Source organism: Dicentrarchus labrax, unplaced genomic scaffold (assembly GCF_905237075.1).
Source record: "Dicentrarchus labrax unplaced genomic scaffold, dlabrax2021, whole genome shotgun sequence".
NCBI lineage: Eukaryota > Metazoa > Chordata > Actinopteri > Moronidae > Dicentrarchus > Dicentrarchus labrax.
The window spans coordinates 5,534,253-5,558,804 of NW_026136711.1; the positions used below are offsets into that span (position 1 = coordinate 5,534,253).

Here is a 24,552-nt window from a genome sequence, read left to right on the forward strand (position 1 = left end):
AAGTGGACAAACATCTTTGACTGGGGTGGCCCAAGCGGGGCAATAATTGATCGATTGTTTCTCAAACCAGACAATAAAAGCTATTAATGAGGTTAACACCAAATCTACTTAACGTAGTGAACAATCCTGTTTCTGTGCAAACAGCAACGTCAGTTTGCAAGAAAACAGTTTTGATGGTCTGTTTTTGTAGAGGAACATGCATTTGTGTCGTTGCACACTTCCGGGAGGTTTTACAAAGTAGATCTACCTTTAATCCAGTGTGTTGTCCTCAGTCACTTAGTATGAGCTCTGTCTGGCTGCCAAGACAAAAAAAATGTGTCACTGGCAAGCGTTGTTATGTGTGGAGTGTCTAGACTTTGTAGGTTTTAAAAATCTTAAGGTCTGCTCCCAGCTTAAGTGTTCAATACAGTACCCACACAGCAACGCTCGACTGCACATTGTTGTGGAAACAGGCAATTCTTCTGATCCCCAGACCTATCAGTAAAAAAATATTTATTGCAAGTCTTTAATCAAGTATAACACACATCTCAAGGATAATCAGACAGACAGATGGTTTTCTGTAACAAAAGAAGATTATGGGACATAGGGCCTTCATTTCTTACTGAAAATAGCACTGGTAGTGCTGAGATAGAGGTCGCCACCTCTTTTAGTCATGATTCACTGAGCTTATCATAGCAGAAAAAAATGGACAATAACACGTTTCAAGCTTTCTAAATGCTTTTAAAGCAACTTATTCATTATTTTCCACCAAGACAGGGTTTCATTTAGTTTTGAACTTTTTATTTATTCTTTCTGAAGCTGTTTTAATTTGGGAAAGTTAGGCATCAGACACATGGTGCTTGCATTTATTTAGTTAGAGCTTTCTTTCAAAAGTTCTGCACCTTAACTGAAATGTCACTTACCCTCAAAAATTCAGAAAGAGCTACATACAAACATGACTGTTAGGAACACAGCATAGGACAGTGCAATCATACCTCTCATAAAATTGCATAAGCAAAGATAAGGAGGTGCAGGTTCAGCTGACCTTTCACCCTCTAATGGATTAACCTTTGTGCGCCAGGTCCTTCAAAGGGGGTGGAGACTGAATTGAAACAGAGCTAGTGGTGTATACCATTTGATTTGGGAAGTTGGAATCTCGGTGTTCCCAGTCTGACATTTTAACTGGAACGCCCCCTGATGTCTTCCCAAATAGGAAAGTCGGAACACCTCACCAACCCCAACCTCAAAATCTAAGATGGCTGCTCTGCAAGTCAGCTAGATGAAAGTTGTAGTAATATTATGTTTATTAGCATTTCTGTCGTTTTGTTCAGTTATACACACAGTACTGTCCAATTTCTGTAACTTTCTGTATGAACAAAATAGAGCGAAATGCGTTGTTACCAACTGGTATTGCCAACTGGCAAGCTTGCTTTTCCCACTTGTTGTACTGGAACAAGTTCAACTCGAGTGTGATTCCCAGCTCCGACGTGAAGTTACACGTTTAAGGAATTTTCTTCTTCATCTTAAAGACAGAATTTTGTATGCCTAGTTTATCCTTGACACAACAACCTCTGTTTAGGGAGTACACTTGTTGCCTGGGAAAAGCCACTGCCTTATCAGGGACATAGGACTGTACCACTACACCTGATTCAGAGGATTCATTTTGGATCTGAAGATTGAAGCCATGATGAATAATTCCATATTATTCCGAGACTGGGACCCCATTTGATAGCTTTTTTATCCAAACGCTGACATCATTTGGCTAATTTTTTCACACTCTTTCACTAAAACAAAGGATAATGAAAGATGATAAAAGGAGGAGAATTCAAAGTCAGTGCATGGTAAATGATATATTCATAAATATGATGAAACGAGCAAATTAACCAACTAAGAGTCAACAAGGAGGTAAGCGACATTCGTTCTACCTGTTCTATAGCTGTTGATTTTTGACCAATAGCCAGCCTTTCTCAACATGTGTACAAGCCTCTTTTGAAGACTTTTTATTTCCCCTCTTTTTTGTGTAACTCTCCAGAGAAAACATTATGGAGAAAGATAGGAGGAGGAGGTTAGAAAGAGAATTAACACTGACACTGACTGGAGTTATTGTCTGTCTGTGGCTCCTCGTATTTTATTTCTCTCCCCTCTGTCTGCTCGTCTTTTGTTTTGGATGATAGTTGAAGTAGGTCAGCGGGAGTGACAGACGTTGCTTTGGGCCTGCTTTTAGAGTGGATCAATGCTCAGGCTCTTACACAACAACTCACCTAAAATGCCTTCCTTTCAAACAGACATGTGGAACTTGCATCTGTGCCCCTGATGTTTGTACGTACGAGTCTGATCAGGATTATCTTCCTAAATTAGCTATTTTATTTTACTTTTTATTTAATTTTTTTGCATCTGTGAAACCTTCTAGATTAAAAACAAAAAAGTTTTGACAGAGCATAGCTCTGGAAATTAAGAAAAATTGTTTTCCAGTCATGGAAACACCTGAAAATTTGATAAAATGAAAGTGCAAGTGAAATTTTCATATCTACATGCATCCAACATCAATTTATTTTCTTACTGTGGTTGATAAATACATGCACAGTGATGTTAATTGTACATGCAAGGGACACTTACACTTACAAATACATTTTCTGTAAAAAGATCAAATAAAATAACAAATCTACTTGATTTGAACTGTTGCTTATGGGCTGTGGCCAAAGTAATGTCACTTGCCCAAAACCACAGCTGTCAGTTTGTGTGCTGTCTTGTATTGTCAAGAAAAAGAAAATGTTCTGGAATGGTCTTAGACATTGATTCGTAAAGAGTCGGAATCCTGATAACCGTCGCATCTTTCTTTTAGCTATTTTAATTGGCACTAAGAGAAATTAAAACTCACCTGGAAGAAAAAACATGAATGCTTTTAGTCCTATTTAGAACATGGGGTAATGGTGTACTTGCACCGTTGCCTCTTGTGGCCCAAAATAAGTATCGAAAAACAAAATAGGTTACAAGAATTTTATTTCTCGCTTGCCTTTCAGGGCTTCCATATATGTGGGAGAGACAAAAAAAAAAAGATAATACCAACCTAAAATGGCTTATGGTCTCCCATCACATTCACCCTAAATATGAGCTGCTAACAGAGAAGTGCTGGCTGTTGAGATCAGCTTCCTGGTAGCAATTCCAAGTGGGACTTTTTTATAATTTCCCATCTGGCATTGTGTGCAAGTCTGCCAACACTTCCAGAAAGCAGATAAGATGCAGCCATATGGGTTTCATTTTCTTCTCAAGGGTTTTTCAGAAGATTTAGTGTTGATAAATTGTAAAATACCTCACTAAGGACTGATCTGGTGATTTGCATGTTCATATACATTCAAATATCTAGATTAAATGCATCAAATATATTTCAATGTAAAGCATGTCATAATAACACATCGGTCTTTTTCATCGAGCCATAGAATTCCTGTTTAAACAATGGATATTGTTAGCCTAATAGGGGTGTAGCTGTACACAAAATCCACCGTTCAGTCTCTGTGTCAGTTTTAGGAGTTCAATACTTATTTAGTTCAGCAGGGAGATCAAAAGAACACATAAGATTATTAGTTTTGTCATTTATTGTGAAAAATGTGAACATTAAAACATGAGTCGTTGGCCACAATTCATATTGTAAATATTACAGCACTGGCTGGCATGTGGTCAGCAAGACTATCAGCAAATTGTCCAAAATATCCTGCATTTAAAATAAACTTAAATTAACCATGAGACCAGCAGTGCAGTTTACACTTTTCATATTCAGTTCCTCAGTTCATATTGGTGGCAAGTTGATACATTTTATTAATAGTCAGTCAATCACCCAAATTTACTCAGTTAAATAGTTCTCTGGAGTTCTGGAGGTCCATTGCCAGGCATCATTCCCTAACATGGTTAATATGCTTTGCTATGAGTCAAATTCACAAGACTTAACTATTGAACTTGTATTCAACCTGACTTGAAATCACTTTAATTATCACATTTTAACAAACCAGTGTGTAACATTTAGGATAATCTATCTGTAGAAATATATATAAAATATGATATACATAGGTATGTTTAGTGTATGATCATCTGAATATACTGTAGAAGTCAGGTTTTTACCTTAGAATGAGCAGTTTTTTATCTACAGATAAGCCTTCCATGGAGTCCGCCATGTTGAGGTGCCATGTTTCTACAGTTGTTGCAGTCTTCAGCTTCACCACCATGCCACTAAATCCAATACACTGGTCCGTTAAGTTTAAGGTCTTGCTTAGTTTTGAGCAAGAGTTCATATACAAGAGAACATATTCTGAGTTAGACAAAATTTATTTTAAGTTATTTGGACACTAATAACAAGTTTTGTTACACAAGAATAGACCGTATTGTCCAAGTGTTATTAAGTGAAAATGATTAAGGTCCTACTACCTTATAAGGCCCATACTGAGAAAAGTATGATAAGATCATAGTTAAGCTATCAATCAATCCTGCATTGATTGTGATCATCCCTTCCCACAACATTTATATACACATCTTTCCAATCTTTCTGCCCCATGCATGCCGCAGGGACATCAACACGTTCTGTATGTAGGCCTTTTGGATAATTTATCTAACGAAATGCAAATGCAGTTACACATGAGAACGAGCCTTTTTTATTGCCTCTAAAAGTAAAAAGCATCTTTAGCTCAAGGCAGCGGCAGCTTTGTGGAGGAAAACACTGTGTTCCTATTGCTCTAATAGACTATGCTGTTCCCCATAGCAACAAATACAAGCTGCCTATAGTCTGCCTATATAGCCAGAGTAAACGCTGTCTGCTAATTTCTGCTGTGACTGAAGCTTTATGTGCTATAGTGATTTTAGCTCAGATTGAGAGGCTGATGTGGAGGCTGGATTTACACCATGGCCTGGTGCGAGGCTGCACTGTGGTGTTTATGCCAGCACCATCTGCATTTGATCCAGAAGTGGAGGAAGGGCCGAAGGCTCTCTGCTTCGTGCACTACTGCAGTGTACTGTGTGAGGAGAAACACAGACTGGAGGCAGGCCATAAATAGTAATCACACACACACACACACAAATGATGTCTGCACAAGTGGACAAACACACTTTAGTACACATAAACCCGTACAGTTGCGAGCGTTCTCAGAAGAAATGCTCTTAATCTGTCACACACACACATTTAGAGCCACTGATGATTACACACTTTAAGGAGAGCGGAGTTTGGTTAAGCAAACTTTTGAGGACATTGCACAGGCATTACTTACAGTCACTTACAGTCATTACTTGAGAACTTCCTCTAATCTTAAAGCTGCACTAAAAATGGTTTAGACTACTGTGTGAGAGGTGTCACTCGTAGTGATGAACCTTTCGAGATGTATTATACAACTCTGCAGTTCATCTCATCTCAGATTGTTTTAGCGTCTTTCTTTGACAATTTTTATTAACATATGCATGCATGTGTAATTACTGATTGATCATTTATGACTACCTTTTATTCATATGTGGTCGACCTGTTGCTCCTTCAACTGTTGGAACTTTTTCTTAATGTATCAGAGTGGACCAATAATGCATGGTAAGTCGTCGCTTATTTGGAAGTCGACCTGTTTCTACAACAGAAAGTTTAAATACATCAGTAAACAGTGACTGATTACACCATCTAATGTTCAACTGACTTGCAAGCTTTCATATTGTGGATGCAACAAGAAGTTTAACAGGCCGGCTTTGTAATGTTTCTTTGCATCATAAATACATAATCTGTCAGAAGAGGGAAAGATGAATGAAAGGATGTTTTGCTGCCTTTTCATCTTTACTAGTTAACGTTAGCTAGCTATAGACTAGAGAAAAAAAGATTTAATTCACTGGTCTGCTCAAAGGCTACCTACTACCTACCTACCAGCTAGTAGAAACTTTTAAGGTGGAATATGTTCTTGCATGTTACTCAATGCATGAATTAACATGAATCAATCAACACACCTTAAATGTCAATATGAGAATTTTGACCATCCAGTATGTTTTTACTGACTCTCAATGACATACGCTTTAGTGATGATTGGATCTTCAAAAATGAAGAGGAATTTTAATCGGATTATGTTATTTTTAATGCTTAATCTTTGCAAAATAATGGTGAGAGAACAAGGAGTATTTTTTCCTGAGTGTCACAAACACAGAAACCTAAAAAGACCTGAAATTTTTTGGGGGCGCATTAGCCCAATGAGCTAGTTTCATTGGGCTCTATCTCTGAACACAGTATCTGGTACTCTTGATCAATATTTTAGCTGCGTTGGAACCACAGCTAAAGGCCCAAGAACCAGAACTGAACCTTGCCCCCCCCCAACAACAACAACAAATCCCTGCCTCTTTCCAAAGACATGATGGGAAATGAAACCTGCTACCTGAAGTAGGAGATAAGAAGGGAAATGGGCTAAAGCAAAAGACAAATCAGCAGTTCACAACAAAGCTACTCCTATAAAGCACTGAAACCCCAACACAAAGGAGTGAGTTAAAGAGCTATGCATGGATCTGTGTTTATTCTTTCATCCTGCAGTTTTACCTCCACCCTTAGTCTTTGTCTAGCCTAAACCCTGAGGGTTTACTATCGCTCGGTAAACAGTGGAGTCAGACTGGGGCTTTTCCTTATTAATCCTTTGCTTTGCCATGCTCAGATTTGACTTTCATCATCTCAGAAAGTCACCCCTAAAGCTGGTCACCAAAGCTGGCAGGCTGATGTTTTATGGCTGTTTTACATTTGTTTTGCAGCAGCTTTGGGTGGTTTGGGATTTGGGTTCACTGCAATCACATTCTGCTCATGGAAAACACTGGCTGACTTGAAATGTGGAGCCGAAAGATGGAGATGATTGTTGGTTTATCCATGTATCACACTGTGTTCCAGAGCAGGATACCTCTTAACACTTAACTGTCCAAATTGCAACATTTATAAATCTATAAATATACTTTATACTGCCACCACCGCAAATAAATATCCATTATATACACAAGAATTATTGAAATCTAATGGGCAGATTGCTCTGAGACCAGTTTGGAAACTTTTTGAGCTCTAGTGCCGAAATTCACACCAAAATTCCACAGGACATGGCTTTATGACATCATGTCTGTGGCACTGAATGTCCAACCCTCTTGGCTTGTGTATTTTGTCCTTTTTCCTTGATATTAGTGCTTCGACCATGATTGATTGGATTCTCTTTGCTGTTTCTGTGCCCGACTTACTTTCAATGTGATCTGCTTGACGCAGATGGGTCACGGCTTTCGTTAAAAATATACTATCCGTGTATTGCAGAGCAGAGCAGAGCAAAGAGATGCTTGTAGCTCAGATCACACTGCAGCGCTTCTGGTGGAATCACGAGTATTGTCTAGAATGAGTGCGATCTGCTCTTTCGGCCGTCAAAATGCATCAAAATTGAATTCAAAACAAATTTTGGTCATGCAAAATTTACCAGTTTGTGTTGTCTGTGTACTTTTACAATTTACCAACTGCTCAGAAGTCAGCTTTTGCCAGGTAACAATAAATGCACCAACCATGTACATGGAGTAAGTGAACCACATGATTAGCATGACATTTTTGTATAAATTAAACATCCAGTGTGTAACATTTAGGAGGATATATTGGCAGAAATGTAATATAATATTCATAGGTATGTTTTCATTAGTATATAATCACCTGAAAATAAGAATTGTTTTTTGTTTGTTGTTTTTTTCATTACCTTAGAATGAGCCAGTTTTATCTACAGTGGGACCAGGTCCTTCAGATCCATTCTATTAAATATACATATATATACTATTAAATTATGGAATCATTTCAGACCTGATCAGTCTGAAGCTGCTTTTAGAGCCACAAATATGTTCTTATCTTTCTTTATCCAACACTTTTACATCGTAAGGTTTAATGAGCATATTCTCTAAAGGCTATAAAAAGCAATCAATGATTTTTATTTGTTTACATTCTCTGCTTTGGTGTATGGTTCATTCTTTTTTGGGGGGCTGTTGGGTTAACTGGTGGAGGAGCTTTTTCCACAATAATGGTCACAGTAGGTTGGCAGAGAGGACACAGAGTCACTTCTTAATTCCCATTTACAATAATAAGTCAATCCCTTCAAAATTCATGTTTAGGCTCCAGATTTTTCTGTGGTTTAGTTTTTTCCCAGCACCTGATTGTGGTACTGCACAAAGACAGCCACTGTAAGGATTTGCTGTTCTCAGACATCCCCTCGCTGAGACATTTACCTTCATTAAACTAAATCTGCTTCTCAGCACCCCCCTTCTCCCCTCCTCCCTCTCCAACACTCCCTTGCACACAAGCTGTTTGTCTGTGTGCATTGCTTCCAAACACATTGTGTAGAGTATCCATCTGCCAACACAGACAGAAAGATGACACTTCAATCACACAGTGCAAATCCATGTCTGGTCGCATGTCTTGCCACCCAGCACGCGTTTGACAAATGGTAACATGCAGGAAGAGGCCAACTTCAACATCAACCCAAAGCAGTACAGCATGTTCACAGCTTGATAGCGTGGCAGCTAAATTCAGAATAAAACAACTTTGGGAACATTTCCACTGTGTCAGATTCAAAGTATCAACCACAGTATATGAATGTCATTTATCTTTGAAGGTGTCAGTCACTGTGGAGAAAGATAGCTGTTCAGCCCTGGGAGCACAAACGCCACCTGTTGTGTTGTGTGGCTTGCTCCAAACCACTTTGTTTGTTTCCTATTTACCGTAACCCAAAGGGTCGGTTTGAGGACCTGGGAATGTACCGTGGCCGACAAGGGCAAGTGTGCCGCAAACGGCAAAACGCTGCAAACACGGGAATGATTCAAATCCAGAAACACACAAACACAGTAAACAAATCCAACAGAAAAACGCAGCAATCACAGAAACGGAACAGAAGCAAAAACTTACAAACCCACAAAACAAATGCCAAAGAAAAATGCTGCAAATACCAAAAACACAAAACAACAAAACAACTCCAAGAGAGAAACGCTGTAAATTCGCTCCACAAAACGGAAGTGCGCCAGGCCACTAGGGGGACCCGACCTGAGGAATGGACCAGTCCTGTGGGACCAGACCCAAAAGACGTGAAGAAGAAGAAGAAAATTGGCTACGTTTTGGAGAGGAGAGTAAATCAGAATCAGAAATACTTTAATAATCCCCGTGGGGAAATTACTTGTGGGGGGGGAGGAAAAGGGGGAGAAAAACAAGAGGAGAGGGGAGGAGAAAAAAAGCAGCACCCAGACTCTGCTCCTGTGGGGGAGTACAGTGTGGGACTGGGAAAAAAACCTCAGCAACATAAGCACATATGAGCACACTTTACAACATAAAAAGGTATGTTTTCCTTTATGTCTTTTGTAAACACTTGGCCGTAATCGCTTATAATATTATAATATTATAATTATATTATAATATTATAACATAATTATAATATTATATAATATTATAATAATTATATTATATATGTATAATAATATATTATAGAAGAATATTATAATAATATTATAAAAAATATAATATTCTTCTATAATATTAAATAATATTAAATAGTATTAAATAATATAATTATAATATTATAAAAGATTATGGCCAAGTGTTTAAAAGAGACAAAGGAAAACGTATCTTTTTACTTTCCTCTCCAAAACTTTCTTCTTCTTCTTCTTCTTCTTCTTCTTCTTCTTCTTCTTCTTCTTCTTCCTCTTTATGTCTTTCGGGTCTGGTCCCACAGGACTGGTCCATCCCTCAGGTCGGGTCCCCCTAGTGGCCTGGCGCACTTCCGTTTTGTCGAGCGAATTTGCAGCGTTTCTCTCTTGGAGTTGTTTTGGGGTTTTGTGTGTTTTTGGTATTTGCAGTATTTTTCTTCGGCATTTGTTTTGTGGGTTTGTAAGTTTTTGCTTCTGCTTCGTTTCTGTGATTGCAGCATTTCTGTTGCTGCGTTTTTCTGTTGGATTTGTTTTATGTGTTTGTGTGTTTTTGGATTTGCATCATTCCCGCGTTTGCAGCGTTTGCCCTTGTCGGCCACCGTAGGAATGAGACGCAACAGTCAACTCTCTTTCTCTAGAATGAATCCAGATCCGTATCTATTCAGTCTTAAATTTGCTTCTTGGTGCCACATTCATCCGTCCATACATACTACCTTTTTTTCCAAACTTAACAAAGTATTCAACCAAATCCAGCCAGGTGTGACTATGGCCCATACATTTTTGCTAGATTTGGCCAGGTTTTGTGGGCTGCTGAGCTGGGCCAATTGTGTATGAGCATCAGAATAGTATAGAATAGTAGGTTTTCACGTTCAAGGAGTTTGCCTTGTTATATATAATTAAACACAGCATTAGAATATAAATTAAGAAAAACAAGGACTGCACGTAAAGAAGTATACATTTTTATTGTCATTGTTTTTTTAAATGGAAACTGTACAGTTTTGTGCACGGATGTGGAAGATTTTGTCCAGGGAATGTGCAAAAGTAGAGTAGAAAGACTATTTTCAATGTGCAAAATAACTAAAGTCTGTAATGCTAATATAACATGTAGTGGGGCGGCTGGGTGAAAGAGACAGGGTCCCGGACCTTGAGGGGTCAGCCACAATCTTACCTTAGCTCCTGGAGGGATGGCAGATTGCAGCTAATCACCTTCTCAGTGGAGCAGATGATATGGTCCATTCTGCCCTTGTCCTTGGCAGTGGCAGCAGAACCCTTTTAGCAGCACTTGAAGTAGCTTTCGGCCACAGTTGCACCCTATAATCAGATTAGTGTACTTTGGATATTTCTGATTCATCACTGATTCAGATTTCCTGGATCTTGACAGCTGATGGGTGGCAGATGGTTTTGGCTTCCTTCGCATGGGCTCTTTCAGATGCGGTTTATGCAAATGATGTGACAGCATTACTTGTAACTCATTATTTCAATGTGTTCATCAAAACACTGACTATCTCAAAGACTTGGCCAACTCCAACACTACATTTGTAGTGCCGTTTGGAGTGTGGTTGCGTTATGCCAGACACACAAAACACCTGAAAGACAGACTGGTAGCACATGAATATGCAATTAGAACTCTAAAACCACAATTATCCCCTGGGACAGCACTTTAGAGATGCAGGCCACAAGGACCCACACTCACTGAAAGTTAATTTTTGAAGTAATCTCCCAACAGGACTGGGGATGGGAGGTTGGTGGTAGGGTTAGTGGTTGACAGACCTGCCCCTGGCAGGAGACCTTTTGTATTGAAACCCTGAAATCTGGATCAGGAAGTTGACTTTTCTTCTTTCTGTGTTTTATTGGTTTAACGTGTATCTTTGTGCCTGTATCTTTATGTGATTGCATCAAGCTTGTATTAAAGGCCATGCAATGACATGTACTGTTGCACATTTCATTGCATTGAGGACTATTCAAATGCTTTAGAGTTTAAAGGAATAGTACCACATTGTAAGAACTGTGCCTATTCACATTTTTGCATAGAGTTAAATAAGAAGATAGATACCTCTTACACGTTAATTTGTTTAATCCATATACAGAAATATAAAAGTTATTCATTAGCAAACAACAACAGGGTGCAGTGGCTTGTTATCAAGAACTCGTTACATAACTTATAAACCCATAAATTGTCATTTACAGATATCTTTGGATTGAGCAGGCTAACTTTTTTCTACTGCTTCCAGTCTCAGTGCTAAGTTAAGATAATCATTTTACTGTAGCTCCACACTAACATACAGATATGAGATTGATATCAATCTTTTCATTAAGTCTCAGCAGAAGAATTTTCAGAAATGTAAAATTATTCCCTTAAAAAACGCAGAAATATTTTACACCAAATAGTAAACATTTTGAATCATCTGTGCTGCTGGACAACCATTAGGTTATTTATAAATTGGAATAATTTTAATTTCAGTCAGCCTACTCACGTTTGAAATGTTTATTAAAGCAGTACAGCATTTAGATTTTGGCGTCTAGGCTCCGACCTCATCACTCCCCGCAGATATGTTTACATCAGAATCAGAATCAGAAATACTTTAATAATCCCCGTGGGGAAATTACTTAACCTTAACCCCCAGTCGAATAATATATATCTTGAATAATATAAAAACATCATATTGGACTTTAAACTATGTTTTGTATGTTGACAACTAGTGCAACATACAAAAATCTAATTATTTTGTGTATTAATATGAAATATAATATATAATATATCAGAATCTTATCGTTTATAGCTCTGTCAATGGGTTTTTAAAGACATCTTACAAAAGGTGGGCCATAAGCTAATGCAGTTTGGGGGGCCTTGGCATTATAGCATCATTCTTTTATTCTTATGTATTACTTTATTTAAAAAGAAAGGAGAAAAGAAATGGGCTCTCAGACGGGAGCTGGTTCCGATCATTTAATTAAAGAAGCCAGCTCTTATAGACTCGTTCATAACCAACATGTCAAATTTGAATTCCTCTCAATTGGCCGGCATGGGTTGCTTTAGTTCAGGTTCTGCTTTTTGCTTTTGTTGGGATTTTCACTCTGAAACTGACATTTTACATCTCTGGTGTTTTGGAATTGTTCCTGTACAGATTTGCATTACAAGGTAATGCTTGCTAGACGCACTGCCTGCCCTGCACTCCCCATTCAGCACCTACATGCACACAGATGCACCTGTTGGAGGTCTGCACTCTACAGAGTGCACTCTTCTACTTGAATATGTTGTTCATATGTTGGGATTATTATCCATGTATTTCCAGTATTCTCCTTTGAATTCTATGTTTTTATGTAAAGTCGGTTTTTGCTGCAGCAGTGACCCAGTTTCCTCTTGGGGATCATTAAAATCTTAAATCATTTTGTATTTCAATTAGATGTCTGCATTGCATCCTCATACTGTGTAATTTTTGCAGTGAGTTATGTGGCTCTTACTGCTGTATGTTGGATGCAAAAATCACCAACTTAAAGTCACCACAGGATGTGAGTTCTGCCTGGCTGACTCTTTTTTCCTTTACTCCTCTCTCTACATTCCTGTGCCTCTGCCATGCTCCTTCTGCCCGCCGGCGCCAGTTGGAGGCTTTCTACTCGATCTTCACCACAGAGCAGCAGGACCATGTTAAGTCAGTGGAGTATCTGCGCAGCAACTTCAGGCCCATCCAGAGCTTGGACAACCGCCATGTCTACAAGTCAGCAGTGAAAGACGCCTGGCTGCCTGACCTGACTGACAGTGGCAGCGGGCCATATGGCACAGAGGCTTCCAAAGGTAGGAGGACTAGGACTTGTTTCAGTTATACACTCACTTCTTCCTTATCACCATAGCCTAATTAATAAAGAAACCAGTGTATATACAGAACCCCTTTGACCCTATCAAACCAGGGCACCAAAACTCACCTAAAATATCTGCAATTGCACTTGTGTAGTTGTTTAGGTAATTTTAGGTAATTTTTAGGTTTAACTCTTCAAACTACACACCGATGCCACAAGCCACCACAGATTAAAGAAACACTTGTCAAAGTAAAAGCCTTGAAAATCTGAAATGTTGCTGCTTCTTTAATTAGCTCTGATCAATGAATCATTCAGTTATGATGATGATAATGTTTAAGTGCTGAATTAAAGGAAATATAAGCTAAATTATATGCACTCAATCAAAAATGTAGATGTATTCGATATTATAGTTATAAAAGAAGGAATGGTAAATGGACCTGTACTTGTATAGCGCCTTTCTAGTCTTCCGACCACTCAAAGCGGTTTTACACTACGTGCCACATTCACCCTTTCACACACATTCACTCAGTGATGTCCATCGAACAGAAACTAACTCATTCATACACATTCACACACCGATGCACGGCACCGGGAGCAATTTGGGGTTCAGTGTCTTGCTCAAGGATAGTTCGACAGGAGGACCCGGGGATTAAACCAACAACCTTCCGATTACAGGATGACCCGCTCTTCCTCTGAGCCACAGCCGCCCGAACAGAGGCATCAAGGTTAATTTTTTACTTTTACATAGACTACATTGCTATTTTTAAGACTACAAACCATTCACTTTATTCCTACTATGTTTGAGTGGAATATAACTTCAAGATAATCTTAGTGCCATCTCTCTTTCTACCCACTGATCTATATAGAATCCATAAAGTTACCCTTCCTTTCTCCCTGAACTGGAACATTTCTTAATATTAATAAATGAGGGATATTCTGAGTTATTCATATACCCATAGGAAACTGATTGTCTTCTTTTTGTCTTTGTGTGTGTGTGTGTGTGTATGTGTGTGTGTGTGTGTGTGTGGTCTAGGCTAGCTCTCTGTCATTTCACCAGTGAGCTGGGTAACTCCCCTAGCATAAGGCAGTGGGAGGCACACCAGCTATCCTCCCACTCCTGCCTCATTACCACTCAAACAACACCACACATTGGGCAGTGTGTGCGTGTGTGTGTGTGCACACATTTCTCTGTGCAAGTGTTCGTGGTCTGGCATCTGTGCTGTGTCAACTGTCCTAGCAGGATTCGTCCCCTCCCTTACTTCACACACACTTCCATATGGTCGACTAGGAGAGAGGTACATCACTTAGATGTACACACGCAAACACATACACACAGCCACTCACACACATAGGATATGTGCATGTGTCCTGGCACAGTGCGCTGCATGCTCGTGCAGTATGTCCTTGAGCGCTGCAATGGGACATGTTTGCAGTAAGCAGATCTATAAGGCTGGCAGAGAAAATGCAAAAGAGGAGGAGGAGGAGGAGGAGGAAGGACGGCTGTGAAAAAAAGGCAAAAGAGGATTAGAGCTGAAAAACAACAGACAGAGAGACATACAGACCACATGCCTCCTACACACCCTCTGCAACATGCTACCATAGCTACAGCTGAGTGGGCTAAGGATGGAAATCTGTGCATGTGAGTGTTCACATGGCCTATAACCCCTCTCTCTCCCTCATCTGACCACAAACAACATCCCTGTAGGATGAAAACCTCTACAAAACCCACTATACAGCAGCAGCTGAATTACACAAGTCATTTTTCTCTCCAGTCCCCCCTCCCTGTGCTAATTTATTCCATTTGACTGTGGCTCAGCCTGAACACCCACTTGCTAGTGATTTTTCCTATTAGCCGTGATGCTTCATGGGGCGGCTCAGAGGCAGAGCGTGTCGTTCCTCAATCGGAAGGTTGTGTGTTCGATCCCCAGCTCCTGGTGCCACATGTCAAAGTATCCTTGAGCAAGATACTGAACCACAAATTGCTCCCGATGCCGTGCATTGGTGTGAATGTGTATGAATGAGTTAGTTTCTGTTCGATGGACTTTACCATCACTGAGTGAATGTGTGTGAAAGGGTGAACGTGGCACGTAAAAGCGCTTTGAGTGGTTGGAAGACTAGAAAGGCACTATACAAGTACAGGTCCATTTACCATTCACCTTTCCCTTTGGCTCTCTGAATGACTGGTCGCATTTAGTGAGGTTGAATGTCAGATAGATGCATGCATACAGAAAACAGATAGGAACAGTGTTTGGGTGTCGTTAAAGCAGACATTGTGGGAAATACGGTGCTTGTTTGGTGTTCTGAAGCAAATGAGAAGAGCAATTTCAGTTTCATCTCAGTTTTTCTTTCTTTCTTTGTTAGCATCCCCATGAGGATCAGTATAAGCATTGTGTGTCCAGTACAGAGAGAGGTCTGTTATGTGGATTCACCTACCTTAACGGACCAGTGAGATTGCAGATTGCAACCAACTTCACTCACCTTCCACTTTCAAGTGTGTAGAAGGTATCCCGGCTAATCCAAGAATGCGAGTGTGGGTGGAGCTGAGGCAGGCTAAATGAAACAGCCGCCTGTAATGACACCCACTTGTTACTCAAAATGGCCATGCCCCTAATTATGCAAAACTTTAAGCCTGAATATAATTTGAACGGGTTAGTTGTATAAAAAATTCATCCCCCGTACAATGGAGAAATTAGCTATAGAGACCAAAAGTGTTTTTTGTACCAGGCTGTAAAAATGATTACTTCTTCTGTGAAGTTTGGCATAGACGATTAGACGTAGGTTACTGCACTAGATGGGCTACCACCTAGAGCTGGGGTCTGCTCGAGGCTTCTGACTCTTAAAAGGACGTAAATCCTTGCCACTGTCCCCACCTGCTTGCTAATTGTGGGAACTGCTGGGTCTCTGTAAACAATATTATAAAGTGTACAGTTTAGACCTGCTTTATATGAAAATGTTGACTACCCAAGATGAATACCCAAAGGTCAAATTTCACCAATTTCTTTTGGCCGTGTCAGATAAACATCCTAACATTTCTGCTGCACTGAATGTTTTCAGTTTTGAATGTTTCCAAATATGGAAACAAAGACTGTGTGTATATAATCTGTAACTTCAGTTAGAACTTTGGAATTGTACAAGATTTACTATTCCTCTCATTTTCAGCCGTTGTTCACTGGTCGAAGAAAAAGACTACCATTTTCTCTCCTGCTCTGGTGAAGGCCACCAGGGCGGCGCTATACAAATAAAACTGAATTGAACCAAGAATGGTTCTGAGAGTAGACTAGACTAGTAGAATAGACTGAACTAAGAATCTAATGAAATACATTAGATTCTTAGTTCAGTCTATAGTAGTAATATAATTATTAGTGAAAGTCAAGGTGAAAAAGGTGAAGGGTGCAATGAGAGGATTTAGATGTGATTTAAAACAAGAAACAACAAAACCCAGATTCCTGAGCTGACAAAAGGTGTCAAAGGCATTTTCCAAGGTGTCAGGTGATTTGACTGTTGTTCACAAAGAGTCTTAGAGTGTCTATGCTTCCTATTTGGAGACATTCTCATACCCTTGACTCGAAACCGCTTTTGCAAAGAGCTGAACAGCCTAAAAGCATAAGCAAAGATGAACTCTGCCCCTTCTCAAGTTCCTGAATTACTGACCGTCTTGCTATATCAGAAGAGCTTTTCCAGTACATGGCATGGGCAGGGAGAAATCAAAACATAAAATCTATATTACCACATCTAATGCACTATGAATATTATAATAACTTTACATGCACAAGTATCTATTGACATGTCAAATGTAGGCCTATTTGCATTTCCAAGTATCTTAAGTGCTGATATTGAAATAACAAGTCAGTAAAGTCAGCTAAGTGAAATAAATAAATTATACATCATGATAAATTATATAAATCATGTTGCACAACCTCTAATGGAGCCAAAAATAAGCAGAGGAGCGGCACAAGATATGTTTATTGATCTTAGACAACATGTCAAGTAACATTGCTAATAATAAAAGTTAACTTCATAATGTGCTTGCACTTACACTTTATGGCACATTACATTTATAGTGTTTATGAGAAGTGACACAATGCTTCAGTAAGCATTATGTGTTCTTCTGGGCACAGTCATAAAGCCTCATGGATGCCCTTATACAAAAATGCAGTGGTTCAAATTGGGGTCCTGGGTCCAACAGGGGGTCCTTGAGTGGGTTCTATGGGGTCCCCAGAGAAAGGAGAGATGGAATATTTTAACTTTCATTTCAGTTTTTGAAAGTTGGAACAAGGGAAGAATAGGTTCATCAGCCATAAGATTATGACCACTGACAGGCGAAGAACAAGAACAAGAACAAGAACTAACACTCCAATCTGAGTGTACTTACCCTTCACCTCTCTACACACTTTTATGTTGTTTGAGGTCAAGGTTAAGATGTCCAGAGCCGAAAGATTTCTCTGCATAATATCTAGACACCAAAAATTACAAAAAGACACAAGTACTGTATTAAGTAGCTTGCGCAACGCAAGTACCGCTTCAAGTGCTACTCAATTTACAGTCCTTCATGCCATTGAGTGGTTGCCTACTATAAAAACCATGACACTCAGTGTTGTAAATGCACAGCACACACACAAGCTGTTAGTACTGCAGAGGCAAACTTCACACGAAGAAGCATTTAAATTTTTCACATCAGAAGATGTTTTCCTTCCTCGTAAAAGTGACACAAACTCATGCCATTATGATGTATTTGGATTAGTATTTTGATTAGGAGGCTGTTGCCATGGAGTCAGTATTGGGGGGACCAAATCTGCCGGGTGTCTGACATTGACATTGATTGTATCGACCCACAGAAGCAACAGTTTCTGCTGGGGTAAGGCGCCCCCCTTGGGAAAAAAAAAAAAAAAATTTAAAAAAAAAAAAAAAAAAAAAAAAAAAATTTTTTTAAAAAAAAAAATTTTTTAAAAATTAATTACGGGGGGGGGGGGGGGTGGTTTTTTTAAAAAATTTTTTTTTTTTTTTAAACTACTTTTCAAAGGTTGAGGGTCATCTGTTTTTCTTTTTTCCTTCAATAAAGTCTATTTTACAAAGATAAAACACTACAATTCAGCCACCAAATGTATTATTTACATTTGAAATAGTAAAGTATTATTGGTCCCAAATAGAATAATTAAATGATTAAAAGTTCCATGTTGTAACCATTTTTTCCCCAAATACCCTTCCATTGAGAATTTGTGTCCCAGTCCAGAAAACTGCAACTGGGCTCTAAATACTAAGGGAACCTGTTTTTCTTTAGACCTTCTGCGGTCTACTCATAGGTCTCTTCAACCAACAGGGAACTGGCTCTGTTCTGGTTCAAACACCTAGTTTTGAACTATTCAGATCATTTTGACCAAAAATAAATTAGTCAGAACCTGAAAATGTGGTTCACAGCTGGGATCAAAAAATAGCCAGTTTTCCTTGGGGACCGAAGTGGTCGTGTCATTTTCTACAGGTTGTTGTGCATTGTGCACCGCCGTCTGTTAAAATCGCATCTAATTACTATGGTTCCACAAATGTGTTGAAAACGTGGGCTGATTCACTAGATAGCACCAGGGTTCTGAGAGTCTTGACAGGGACTGGTTCAAGAACCAGAACTAATTTGCTGGAAAAGGGGCCTCAGTGGTCAGATTGAACAGGTTGTGATTTGTCAGTCAGTTTTAAGAGAAGCTTTACTAAAGCAACACGCTTTTTATAGACATTGTTATGCACTTGACAATAAAACAGGAACCTGTACCAGGAACAGGAACTAAGTACTGACACCTGAGGACACAACACTAGTGAACACAAGTGACACTATTGAAGTGATTCCCTTCCTTTTCACTTCCTTTCCATTTTCTTCATTGGGTGACTTCTTTGCTTCATATTAGCAGGTAAATGGATTAGGAGTGAATTAGGAGCTTTGGGGTTAAGGGCAATGGGAAGTATCAAACAAGTCCTTCCCAACTGTTCTTTAACACTCAAACATAGTAAAAATATGAACACCAGCCCTAAGAGTTTTGGCTGCTCATTAACAGTGTCAAGAAGGATTCATTGGTGCATGTTAACAGAAGTGAATCCTGTATAGTACTGTGGCTGAGTTTTCACCCAATCCCTCCTGGTGCAAAACCCGGCAAACTGACCCACAATCAAGACCTGGTCATCAATCAGCTGTGGTCAACATGCTGCAGGGCCAAAGATGTCCTTTCCTCCTCTAAATGGCATCTTAGAGAGTCATGAGAGTGATAGAGAGAGAGAGAGGGAGAGAGAGAGAGAGGGAGAGAGAGAGAGAGGGTTGGTTTTACCTGTGTCAGACACCTCCTCTACCCATGTTCTGTTTTGTGTGATTGGGCCCTAGTCTCCATCACTCACTGCTATCCAGACCTCTCTCCTGTATGTGTGTGTGCACATGCATTTGATGGCCCGCTTATCTTTGATGAAAGCCTTAAGAGGGTCTCTTCATCACCCTGCCAGACACACATGGGCTACAAAACCCTTTCAGTTACACAAAGTGAGTTGTAACAATGTTGCAAAAACAGAGTGCATTCAGAAAGACACATACAATAATACACACATAAACATTAAATACACATAAATTTGCCTAATCCTGACACAGAGGTGAAAGGACCATGTGAGCTACAACAGCTTTACCCAAGGATTTTATCCCGATGGTATCGCAATTCAACCAGTAGGTCCACTGATTTTAACACAAGCAATGCATCTCAGATTGACACAATAACGCTTTCTAGTAGATTACTGAATCTTAGATGAACCCGATATCTCACCCTGATTAAGATAAAACATTTATTTAAATGGCTTCATAACATAAAGGCACTAGTATTTTGGTGACGGAGGCACATTTACAGGAGTGTTTAGTAGTCAGAAATATTAATTTAGGTGGGCCTGTGGGAGATCATCAAACCAAAGCAAAAGGTGAGATCAACCATATGTTTTTTACTCTTATTTTAAGATCTCAATAAAACATTATTATATAAAATATATAGTTCAATACAGTGTATTGAACTATAGGCATATTACAACATGTAATAGTTATAGTAATAAGCAGTCGGAGGCGAGCTGCAACATTATTTGATATGATTTCCTCAATAACTGTTTCTTGTTGAGCCTGTGGAAGGTAACGAGAAGACGAAAGATAGCTGATTGTCTTATTCTCAGGTCCCAAAGCAATGAACTCTTTTTCTTAGGCCCATTGGTTGTTTTCATTCAGCTGCTGTGGATTCTTGCAATGCCATTAGGAGCACTAGCAGGAGCCAGAAGAACCAGATTTTTTCACAGATTTTCTTTCTCATGTACGACTGTTCAGAAAATATGACTGTTTTCTCATAACTACTGAAGCTTTAAATACACTAATACATAAATAATTCCATTAAGAGGTCCAGCATGTTTTGACTAGCTTTGCACAAAAATCAAAGAAAAACCACAATAGCTAAAAAATGCAGCAACTCCAAAGGTGTCTTAAACCTTGAGACGCCAAACTTGAAATAAAACTTGAGGGAGCGTACACCAAAAAAACCTTCCTTGTTTTTGGGCCCACAGAGCGTGAGCACTAAATTCCATCTCCAGCCAAACCAGTTAGGAGCATGTGTGGGACTTTAATCATAAGGCTCCTCTAGACTGTCCAAATATCACTATACTGAACAGATTAAATTCTGATTATATAATTCTCTGAAAAATGTATTCATCGTTTTACAGCCACTTGTTTTCCAGTGCGTGGAAGTTACCACACCCTGCTGCCCAGCCCCTGGGGAATTTTTAATAATACACAAGTATGGGTTAAGAACAAGCATGATGGTTCATTCTGCTTCTAAGGCCAATGGCTGTTGACATGTCGATTGACAGTGAGACAGACCAATTGGTTCATGTGCAAACCTCAACAACAGTGGGCAGGACCTCCAGACCTCAAAATTTTACACCTAAATTATTATTTTTTAATTCAATTTGTAAATGTGCATGCTTTTAGGGCTGCAGTTGTGGTGGTATTAATGTTTAATACATATAAAACACACGCAAAGGGAATGGCTGACTGGGCCCAGGTTAATATAATCTGTTAAATACGTTTTCCCTGCATAGAGGTCATTCTCTGCTAAACTTCCAAAATGACATCTGTGTGTGCGCGTGTGTGTTCTACTTTGAGAGTGTGTGTGCTTTTGTGTGCGTGTGACTAATGGCTTTAGTAATGCTAAGCCACATGGGGCGCGACTGCAGGTTATGAATAGAAAAACTCCAGCACAGCTCTTTATGAGCAAGCTAATCAATTTGGTTCCACCAGGCACGTGAGCCCTATTCTCAATCAACTCGTGTTCATCATCGAATTACCTGATGCATTTGCATAATATGATACAGTGTTTGGAATAATCATTATATGCATTGTTCGATGGTAATACGCTACTCCCTCTTTTCCAGCAGTGAGTAGTGCGACAAATTGCTGTTTAACAGTAACACTACAGACACCTTGACCAAAGTATGTCGACACCTGAACATTCCTCACATATGCAATCATTAAATGTATCACTCCATCATTAATCGGCTGCTCTAACAACCTCCACTCTTGTTTGAAAGCTTTCCACCTGATGTTGGACCTGGCTGCAGGGGTCGGCTCCCATGCAGCCACAAGAGCATTAGTGAGGTCAAACACAGATGTTGGGTAACAAGGTCTGGCTCGCAATCAGTATTGCAGTTCATCCCAAAGGTGCTGGATGGAGTTGAGGTCAGGGCTCTGTGCAGGGCAGTCAAGTTTTTCCACAGCAAACCTAACACCTTTGCATGGGGGCATTGTCATGTTGAAAGAGGAACAGTCTTCCCAAAACTGTTGCCACAAAGGGCCTAGCCAAAACCATGAAAAAACAGCCTTAAAACCCTTTTGGCCATATAGCTACTATAAAAAAAGAGAGATGTTGTTCCTGATGTTATTTTTCTGAATATTTTAGGTCACAGAAAAGGAAAAATTATCCAGTATTTCATGAGATAAATACAAGGGACGTGTATCTCCGTCTCAATGCATTACCATCAATCCATCCATTAAAGATACATTTGTAGCAACTACCAATGCTGCATGATATGAGTCACCATTATTAATGAAGAATGTGACACTATGCAATTCGATATGGTACAGATTTTGGTTCTTCTTAAGCTGCTTTAGAAACAGTTTAGAGAGGAGGGATTAATCTAATTATACAATTATTGGTCACATTTCTAAATGCATAGGGCCTATAATGATTATATATAAATAAATTGGATTTTACTGATGTTGATCTTTGCATTGTCCTTAACTGTATCCGATTCACTGATGCTACTTAGTCAATCTTGCTGTTCCTTATAATGTAAATTTCCATACCACTAATTCCATCAGTGCAACAGAGTCATGTCATACTCTGCTGCTTAGATCTCTTTTTAATACACAAACTGTTCCAATCTTTAATTAAGGTCACTTCTACTCTGCCTTTTTTTTTATGTTTTGATGTTAAAGTCACCATCAGAGAAACTTTCATCTGAGTAGCTTGAAGGCTTTTACTGTGAAACATCTGTACAGGAAGTGTCAGTATACTGACAACGATTGCAAAATGGAAGGAAAGCTGTAGATAATTAGTGAATGAAGACAGTTCTATTAGAAAAGATTGCATGACTGTTGTTATACTGATGGAGTTTGTCTGTAAAAATCTGCATTACACTGAATATATCACAAAAATCTGGTAAATGTGCAGGAAGTTCGCATTGGTTTTGCACAAACAGCATCAGATGTTCAGAACAGATCAGAAAACAGGAAGGCAAATGCGACATACACGGGCAAAATGAGAAACCTGTCTCATATAAAGGCCTGATCCCTGGCCACTATTTGAGAATTTACACTCCTAATTATAAAATATCCAATATGTGGAATCAAATACTCCATCAATAGTGTGCCCAAGCTCAGAAGAACATCTCACTGGTCAAACAGAGACATCTAGTGGTCAGCAGCCGCTGGTGCGGGGCTGCTCCTATCAGCATGAATGGAGGGTTAGTATGCAAGAGTGTGTGTCGTTAAATTCATAATAAAACATACAATGTTTATGTGTTTGTCTTCATATCTCCCACCGCCAGATATTTGAAGGCAGAGCAGGTTGGCTGTATTTTGCCCGAAGGTGACTGTATATGAACTTGTGTTATTGGACCCTTTAGACAAAACCTATATGTGTGTGTGTGTGTGTGTGTGTGTGTGTGTGTGTGTGTGTGTGTGTGTGTGTGTGTGTGTGTGTGTGTGTGTGTGTCTGGATCACTCAGAGTGTCACAGCAATATTAATAACACATCATGAATACAACTCACGCACACACAACACTCACTATCTCTCTCTCTCCCTTTCTCTCTCTGTCTGGGTGTATTTGGAAGATAAACTGAGCCGATGCATTCTGTCATTAAATTATCTCTCTTTGTCTCTTTCTCCCTTTAAATCTCATTTATTCCTTTTTTCCTGCACATCCTTCATTTTTCTTGTATGATCACTCCTTTTATTTCTTATTTTCCTGTCCATTCTTTCATCCGTGCCTTTCTCCCTTTCTCATCCCTCCTTTCGTCATCTGACTTTACCTCTCTCTCTCCATCCTTCGGTTCACTGGTTTTCTTTAATTCCACCCTTCCATTTTAAATGTCTTCCTTACCACTTTCCTTCCTTTCTGACTGTCTCCTTCTCTCTATTCCTTTTCGTCTCCTGCTTTCAACCCCCCTTCAATCCTATATCATTATCCTTTCTTTCCTCCCTCCTTTCCTCTGTCCTTCCTTTGACTGTCCTTTTTCATCTCCATCCTTTCCACTTTTTTAACCCCTATTTTCTCTTCTATACTTTTATTTTACATTATTATCCCCCTTTTCTATTTCTCCATGTCTTCCCTTCCTCTCCCCTCTGTTCTGTCGCCCCTCCATCCTTCCTTTCTTTCTTCCGTTCTTGCCTCCATCCTCCTCCCAGTCTGCAGCAGTGCTCCCATCAACATGAAGGTGCAGCACGTGAACAGCAGCGCTCTAGTGGTGCGATGGGCTCGTCCTGAGATCACCTACCACCCGCCCATCCTCCACTTCCTGGTGTCCTACAGCTGGACGGCCCACGACGACAGCTACGAGGAGACGCACCTCACCGACTCCAAACACAAACTGGTAAGACTGGGAGGGACTGGAGCCTGTGGTGGGAGGGTTATAGGCTAATACAGTGGGTTGACACAGATAATTATTCCACAAAACCTGCTGAACTCCCAATTTATCGAATGTTGCAGCCACATCAGTACCCCCCACTTCAAAATAATTGCTATAGGTATAGGTATCCTATTAGTGATATTTATTTTCCCAGGATGACAAAGCAATGACCCGCCCTACTCTCCCTC

At 39.6% G+C, this 24,552-nt stretch overlaps 1 protein-coding gene and 1 long non-coding RNA gene across 5 annotated transcripts in view; one reads left to right on the top strand and one right to left on the bottom strand.

The window, feature by feature from the left end:
• The window catches only part of LOC127371811 (receptor-type tyrosine-protein phosphatase gamma-like), a 470,986-nt gene that overhangs the window by 374,480 nt on the left and 71,954 nt on the right, over window positions 1-24,552 (top strand). For all 4 annotated transcript variants that reach the window (XM_051414903.1, XM_051414904.1, XM_051414905.1 and 1 more), the window contains 2 exons: window positions 12,991-13,183; window positions 24,144-24,328. In XM_051414903.1, coding sequence (XP_051270863.1) covers window positions 12,991-13,183; window positions 24,144-24,328 — 378 coding nt within the window. The remainder of the gene's footprint in view (window positions 1-12,990; window positions 13,184-24,143; window positions 24,329-24,552) is intronic.
• Window positions 1-24,552, bottom strand: part of LOC127371894 (uncharacterized) — a 204,395-nt gene that overhangs the window by 137,983 nt on the left and 41,860 nt on the right. The gene's annotated exons all lie outside the window — the stretch shown is intronic.